The sequence below is a fragment of the Schistocerca cancellata genome, chromosome 2 (assembly GCF_023864275.1).
Source record: "Schistocerca cancellata isolate TAMUIC-IGC-003103 chromosome 2, iqSchCanc2.1, whole genome shotgun sequence".
Lineage (NCBI taxonomy): Eukaryota > Metazoa > Arthropoda > Insecta > Orthoptera > Acrididae > Schistocerca > Schistocerca cancellata.
In genome coordinates this window covers 469889061-469897770 of record NC_064627.1, presented here as the reverse complement: position 1 = coordinate 469897770, position 8710 = coordinate 469889061, and the positions used below count along the sequence as shown (strand labels likewise).

At 46.5% G+C, this 8710-nt stretch overlaps 1 protein-coding gene across 1 annotated transcript in view; it reads right to left on the bottom strand.

Moving 5' to 3' along the window:
- Nucleotides 1-295: 295 nt before the first annotated feature.
- LOC126161990 (uncharacterized) overlaps nucleotides 296-8710 on the bottom strand; it is a 68403-nt gene continuing 59988 nt past the window's right edge. The window contains exon 6 of the mRNA XM_049918191.1: nucleotides 296-1056. Within this exon, the coding sequence (XP_049774148.1) occupies nucleotides 902-1056 (155 nt within the window). The 3' untranslated portion in view covers nucleotides 296-901. The remainder of the gene's footprint in view (nucleotides 1057-8710) is intronic.

Here is an 8710-nt window from a genome sequence, read left to right as displayed (position 1 = left end):
TAATTGTGGGTGAATAGAATGTTGTAGTAGGGGAAGAAGTAGAAGACAGAATTGCGAGAGTACACGGGCTTGGTACTAAAAATGAGAACCCTGGGTACTTGCTCATAATCGTGTGGTCAACGGCTGTGACGCACCACCTTTTGCTCCGCATGCTGGTCCAGTTACTCACGGAAATATCTTCCACCACCATAATTCAAACTGGCTAGGTGCGGATCGAACGCCACATCAGTGGCAAGTGTTACAGAACTTGGCGGCAGGTGCAGGTGTTATACAATAAGAATTTTTAATTAAAACATTTTAGATGCAAGTGCATTTATTACTGATTACAACGATACAGATGTCTGCTGCATGTGTGATTTTTCTTGATAGTGTAATGGTAGTATAACAGAATTATACATGCGGTCAAACATACAGATCTGTAACTGCGCTAGTTTAAACAGACAAAGTTAATTTCCGTTTACTGTGATAATGTGCCATTACCATATGAAAAGCTGCGATTCTCGTCACCATGTAATTTGGTAGTCTTACATCACTGGCATATGTCATTACGACTTCCGTCGTACTTTCATACATTACAATGATATAAAAAGCCAGTGGCATTAGAGGGCTCAATGCGTATAGTTGGATGAATCCTCTAGGATGAGAAGTTGTCACAAATATGTTACACTGAAGTTACTACCGAGGTCACAGAACTCTTGCAGAAGGGCTTTGCGTGATACCTTTTGGATTTGACTCTGTGCGCCCATTTACAGCAATATGACTGGCTCTGACGTTCCTATGTGGGAGTAGAGTTTTTGTGATAGTGCGTGCATTTTGCTGATTGTGTGACGGTGATTCCAGACAGAAGACGTCAGTCTGGAGGTGGGATTGTGGCTGTGCAGACGTCGCCGGCAGCGGCCGCCTACTTGTCAGGGAAGAGGACGTCGAACGGAATGGCGGCGAGCACCTTGTTGCCCTCGTTGCGCATCACCTTGTCCCAGGCCTCGTCCGCGTAGGGCAGCAACTCCTTGTACAGCACCGGCCAAAACTCGTTGGCGAACGCCAGAGCCGCCTTGTCTGGAACACACACAGAAAAGTGGCTGTGGCTGTACGAAACACGCAGTGGCAGCTACTGCACTGTCTGAAGCAAAGATACATTGATTTGTGGTAAGTTCTCGCCGGCCAGGGTGGCCGAGCGGGTCTAGGCGCTATAGTCTGGAACCGCGATACCGCTACGGTCGCAGGTTCGAATCCTGCCTCGAGCATGGATGTGTGTGATGTCCTTATGTTAGTTAGGTTTAAGTAGGTCTAAATTCTAGGGGACTGATAACCTCACTTGGTAAGTTCCTATGAGACCAAACTGCTAAGGTCATCGGTCCCTAGGCTCACACACTACTTAATCTAACTTACACTAACGACAACACACACGCCCATACCCCAGGGAGGACTCGAACCTCCGACGGGAGGAGCCGCGCGAACCGTGGCAAGGCGCCCACAGACCGCACGACTACCCCGCTCGGCGCAAAGTTACAAACGACAAGAAACCCGTGACGTGCTTCATCAAAACCTTTGCGGTAATTGTAAGTTTGGTTTAAAAGGTAGTCGAACTTAAACACGACGACCAAAGAAAATTTTTGGAATTTTTTCTGTGTTAAAGAAGTCTCACAAGGAACCACTTGCGAGCGACGCTGCAAGTTCGGTCTTTGGTAAGACTCATTAAAGTGTTATGTTAACAGTTATAACAGTAAAATATATGCTGCTAATGACTCACCTAGTGTATCAGGAGGGCGACAGAAAATAAATGTCTGGGAAGTGCTGAGATCAATTTTCTATGCGATATATACACTACTGGCCATTAAAATTGCTACACCAAGAAGAAATGCAGATGATAAACGGGTATTCATTGGACAAATATATTATACTAGAACTGACATCTGATTACATTTTCACGCAATTTTGGTGCATAGATCCTGAGAGACCAGTACCCAGAACAACCACCTCTGGCCGTAATAACGGCCTTGATACGCCTGGGCATTGAGTCAAACAGAGCTTGGCTGGCGTGTACAGGTACAGCTGCCAATGCAGCTTCAACACGATACCACAGTTCATCAAGAGTAGCGACTGGCGTATTGTGACGAGGCAGTTGCTTGGCCACCATTGACCAGACGTCTTCAGTTGGTGAGAGATCTGGAGAATGTGCTGGCCAGGGTAGCAGTCGAACGTTTTCTGTATCCAGAAAGTCCGGTACAGGAGCACCAACATGCGTTCGTGCATTATCCTGCTGAAATGTAGGGTTTCGCAGGGATCGAATGAAGGGTAAAGCCACGGGTCGTAACACATGTGAAATGTAACATCCACTGTTCCAAGTGCCGTCAATGCGAAGAAGAGGTGACCGAGACGTGTAACCAATGGCACCAGCATACGCCAGTATGGCGATGACGAATACACGTTTCCAATGTGCGTTCACCGTGATGTCGCCAAACATGGATGCGACCATCATGATGCTGTAAACAGAACCCGGATTCATCCGAAAAAATGAAGTTTTGCCATTGGTGCACCCAGGTTCGTCATTGAGTACACCATCGCAGGCGCTCCTGTCTGTGATGCAGCGTCAAGGGTAACCGCAGCCATGGTCTCCGAGCTGATAGTCCATGCTGCTGCAAACGTCGTCGAACTTTTGGTGCAGATGGTTGTTGTCTTGCAAACGTCCCCATCTGTTGATTCATGGATCGAGACGTGGCTGCACGATCCGTTACAGCCATGGGGATAAGATGCCTGTCATCTCGACTGCTAGTGATACGAGGCCGTTGGGATCCAGCACGGCGTTCCGTATTACACTCCTGAACCCACCGATTCCGTTGTCTGCTAACAGTCATTCGATCTCGACCAACGCGAGCAGCAATGTCGCGATACGATAAACCGCAATCGTGACAGGCTACAATACGACCTATATCAAAGCCGGAAACGTGATGGTACTCATTTCTCCTTCTTACACGAGGCATCACAACAGTGTTACACCAGGCACCGCCGGTCAATTCCTGTTTGTGTATGAGATATCGGTTGGAAGATTTCCTCATGTCAGCACGTTGTAGGTGTCGCCACCGGAGTTAACCTTGTGTGAACACTCTGAAAAGCTAATCATTTGCATATCACAGAATCTTCTTCCTGTCAGTTAAATTTCGCGTCTGTAGCACGTCATCTTCGTGATGTAGCAGTTTTAATGCCCAGTAGTGTATATTACGCTTCACAAAATGGAAGTCGTCGACAATCAAATAATGTTCAAAACGAACCATTAACTTGCACCCTGAACACCGAATGAAAACTACCACGCCTTAGTGATCACAAAGGTGCGCACCGTCAAGATCGAAGACGGACAGGACACCTTGGGAAGACAGTAACCATGCAGGATGTTCAGCTAGGTATACACCTTTAAAGAATGCATGTGGAATCATTATGGTATAAGGGGTGATGAGTACTGATGGAATGCGATGGGATCCAACCGAATGCGAAACAGCCTGTCGTGGGGCTTATCGTGGAAATGGTTATCCTTTAAAGCGTAGCCGCACGTAGTGCGATAATGTTTTATAGGCACGGAAAAAACGAACATCCAGAAGCTGATTTGTTCAGTGGTCCAGATGGTACGAATTGTCATGTCACACACTTGTCAGGACGGAAAGTTTGCTCTAGACTATTATGATTTTTATATGCAGACCAGGAATCAAGCAGAATCAAGTTATTTTCACCACCTATTGGTCAAAAGCAGTGCTCGTACCATGCTTGTAATTGTGTTACGCCCGTTTTCCCGAACTTGCTTGCTGTGACGTAAACATTCCCTATTGTCCTTGCAACATGACGCACACGAGGAAGAATCGTAGGGGATAGAGCACCTCCAGCTCCTCGCAGCTCAATAAATCACTTTCCAGCCAATTTAACATCCAGATTAACGGTCGGAATAATTGTACACGAAGGCGTTAAGGCGTCGATATTAACTGATGTTGATACAACTCCTTTGGTACCCCAAATTTCCAGCGTACCTTTTATATACATTTCCTCTTCAAATCCAAATTGGTCGGAGTTGAAAACAAATTCCTTACTGAACGATGGGAAACGTTCATTTATCTCAGCTACAAATTTTCGGGCCGATTTCGCAGTTTGCTGTGCATCGTTACGTTGACGCTTTGTTTGAAATTTCGCTATCTTACATCTTCCAACTCTAGCACGGTTTGAAGTCAGGCAACCATAACCGCCCGGCTAGCCGCGCGGTCTAATTTGCTGCTTCCAGAGCGGGAAGGCGTGCCGGTCCCCAGCACGAATCCCGCCGGACGGATTAGTGTCGAGGTCCGTTGTGCCGGCCAGGCTGTGGATGGTTTTAAAGACGGTTTTCTATCTCTTCGGCGAATGCGGGCTGATTCCCCTTATTCCGCCTCAGTTACACTATGTCAGCGATTGCTGCGCAAACACTCCTGCGTCCTAAATCTAAATCTGGTCATAATTGTTATTTTACCGTGATGAGAATGATCTTCCATGTACGTAATTATCTTTAGTGCCCGCTCCTTGGGCAATGTTTGTCCTTTACTACGTTTCACTGGAGATTGGGTTTGTGGCTTCGTGTCCAACAAGGACGCTGAACTACATGGCTCGACACCTGTTTCAATATCACTTTTATTTGTTAAGCACCTATCGTCATGATTGTAGTCCGCACATACATTGTCCGCACAGTCGAGCGTATACTTTCCACTGACTCATCTTGTACGAACCCTAATATTTCATTATTTCTCACCCTACGAAATTTCCTGGGCTCCGTTTTCCCGAAATGTCAGCTTCGGCGTCTGTTGTAGATATAATGCAATTTTTGCTTTGTTTTTCGTTGCCACTGCTCTGCTTTGTATCAAAAACACTTAGCACTGTCGTGCGTTACTCGTAATTTTTGCTTTGTTTTTCGTTGCCACTGCTCTGCTTTGTATCAAAAGCACTTAGCACTGTCATGCGTTACTCGTCGTCTAAGCAGCAACTACACTCCGTAGCCCTGTGCTGTGTTCACAATTGGATACCTCCGATCCCTCCCCTTTTGCCTTTAGCAGCCAATATTATGGCTGCGCGATAGACAATATGTGGGGCGTCTAATGCCGTAAACATCAGTAGTCTTTTGCGATTTCACTGTCAAAGGGTTCCTTATCAGAAACTTTGGCAATAGCGGCATCAGCGGTGACTATACGAAACGTCTTGCGCTAGGACACTGAGTTTTCTGAGCGGTGGGTTCACCATGAGCTGATTGATGTAACTCAGTATCAGTGCACACCGAAAGACTGTATTATTGCGACTGCCGTTTAATAAATTGAGAGTTGGTTACATGGCTACTCATTTCTTTGAACGTAACGTCCTTCCTGATTTAGTTTTGAACGCCTTCAGTCATCCAGAAGATGATTTATATCTGACAGTTTAGTCTATACATCTATATGGTAGTAGTATTAAAGATGATACTGCTCGCTGGGTATTAACTGAAAACTGCAGTAACGTTCTAAATGTTACATACAGACAACCAGAACAATTTTCAATGTCAATAAAATTCACCAACAGCCGTATACTTTAAGATACTTCATTCTGTTCCGAAAGCAAGCAGTTGCTGTCACGTCTTCGTATGGAGCAACTGTATAACCACTGAAATTCACGATATGCGGTTATTTATGGCACTATACGACAAGTTGGTTTATTTGGATAGAAGCGTATGGGGCCTGAAGATGGCACAACGAAATGCGAAAACTAGTTGCTTTCGGAATAAAATAAAATATCTTAAAGGATACGGCTGTTGGTGAATTTTATTAACATTGAAAATTACTTACCAGACGATGTCCCCTGGCCATGAGGGGACCAGCATAGATTAGAACAATTTGTTGATAGTTTTTGTGTGGTGGTACCACACAACTGAAGAAAAAACAGTCATCATCGTTGTAGGTATCGCTGTGTACATCGAGGAAATTGAAGTGCTTGCTACTTTGATACAAATACACTCCTGGAAATGGGAAAAAGAACACATTGACACCGGTGTGTCAGACCCACCATACTTGCTCCGGACACTGCGAGAGGGCTGTACAAGCAATGATCACACGCACGGCACAGCGGACACACCAGGAACCGCGGTGTTGGCCGTCGAATGGCGCTAGCTGCGCAGCATTTGTGCACCGCCGCCGTCAGTGTCAGCCAGTTTGCCGTGGCATACGGAGCTCCATCGCAGTCTTTAACACTGGTAGCATGCCGCGACAGCGTGGACGTGAACCGTATGTGCAGTTGACGGACTTTGAGTGAGGGCGTATAGTGGGCATGCGGGAGGCCGGGTGGACGTACCGCCCAATTGCTCAACAAGTGGGGCGTGAGGTCTCCACAGTACATCGATGTTGTCGCCAGTGGTCGGCGGAAGGTGCACGTGCCCGTCGACCTGGGACCGGACCGCAGCGACGCACGGATGCACGCCAAGACCGTAGGATCCTACGCAGTGCCGTAGGGGACCGCACCGCCACTTCCCAGCAAATTAGGGACACTGTTGCTCCTGGGGTATCGGCGAGGACCATTCGCAACCGTCTCCATGAAGCTGGGCTACGGTCCCGCACACCGTTAGGCCGTCTTCCGCTCACCCCCCAACATCGTGCAGCCCGCCTCCAGTGGTGTCGCGACAGGCGTGAATGGAGGGACGAATGGAGACGTGTCGTCTTCAGCGATGAGAGTCGCTTCTGCCTTGGTGCCAATGATGGTCGTATGCGTGTTTGGCGCCGTGCAGGTGAGCGCCACAATCAGGACTGCATACGACCGAGGCACACAGGGCCAACACCCGGCATCATGGTGTGGGGAGCGATCTCCTACACTGGCCGTACACCACTGGTGATCGTCGAGGGGACACTGAATAGTGCACGGTACATCCAAACCGTCATCGAACCCATCGTTCTACCATTCCTAGACCGGCAAGGGAACTTGCTGTTCCAACAGGACAATGCACGTCCGCATGTATCCCGTGCCACCCAACGTGCTCTAGAAGGTGTAAGTCAACTACCCTGGCCAGCAAGATCTCCGGATGTGTCCCCCATTGAGCATGTTTGGGACTGGATGAAGCGTCGTCTCACGCGGTCTGCACGTGCAGCACGAACGCTGGTCCAACTGAGGCGCCAGGTGGAAATGGCATGGCAAGCCGTTCCACAGGACTACATCCAGCATCTCTACGATCGTCTCCATGGGAGAATAGCAGCCTGCATTGCTGCGAAAGGTGGATATACACTGTACTAGTGCCGACATTGTGCATGCTCTGTTGCCTGTGTCTATGTGCCTGTGGTTCTGTCAGTGTGATCATGTGATGTATCTGACCCCAGGAATGTGTCAATAAAGTTTCCCCTTCCTGGGACAATGAATTCACGGTGTTCTTATTTCAATTTCCAGGAGTGTATTTATAGGGGGGGGGGGGGGGGGTATGGGAGAGCTATATCGCTGAGAGATTGAAAATGTAAGTGTATGGGAATTATTTCCCACAAATACTGAATAGCCAAAGGACCAAGAAACAATTTTTCTTGGCGTTGCAGCTTCCAGGACCTCTCTCTCGGTTCCTGGGTCGCATGTGCCCAGTTGATGAAAAACTGTGAGGTAATAACAGAGAGGCTTTTTTTTGTAAACATAAATTTCAAAGATGTGTTCACAGCCATCTACATCAAGAGTGGTGGTGTTGGGATAGTTGTCCTATGTACTACACTTACGTATGCGAATGGAATGTGGAACGCTATTAATTCATGAATCCATTAAGACAGATGCATTGTGACAGTTCAGCAATGGACAAACACAACTTCGCAATTGAATGCAGAGTGCACATCACGGACAATTACAATCTGATGTACGGTGTCACCTGAAATTAAGGAGAAAGATTACTTTTACATTTAAATGAATTTGTTAAACAAATAGATTCATTTGTGAAAAATAATTTTTCCTATCAGTTTAAGGAGATGACATACAAGAGATCAGTTTTTATTGCCAGGGGTTTCACTCTGGTTTCAGTGGCAATCAGCACAGTGAAATTGGCCTGGAGTGATTTTGTTACACCAAATGGAATATTCAAGACTACACTTTCTGTGCGTGGAAAATTTATTACCAGTGGACGTCACCGGTTTTCTCTGATGGCAGTGAAACATGAACCCTTATAACAGAAAACAAAGAGAACCTAGGGAGGGTTGCCAATTTGGCAATGGGAAGACGCATGCTGAATACTACTATGAGAGACAGAGAAAGAAACAAATGTCTCAGCAGACAGAACGGTGTGGAACACGTAACTGTGATTGTATCGAAAATAAAATGGAAAAGGACGCGACAGGTCGTCAGACAAATGGATGGTAGACGACTGAAGTTCTTTGCTGAGTCTCAGGAGTTAACAAAATAACGCGGTCATGATCTAGTGGATGGTGGGCACATTGAATTAGGGAACATGCAGGGTGACTTTTGATGCATACTGCTGATGACCATTATGCAAGGAAGTATCTAGTCTTTACCCAGCACTGGATCTCAAATAGTTGCTGTTGCTGATTATGACACAAACAACATAATTAAAAAAGTCAAATTTTATACTTAATTACATTATATTTACTGAGAGTTTGCTTTAAATGAATGTGTCACAATATACACTCAGATTCTCGGAAGCATTCTAAACGTAACCTTTGTTTGGATCCCAGATGGCAACACGTTCTTTCATTAACGTTTAAGTTTC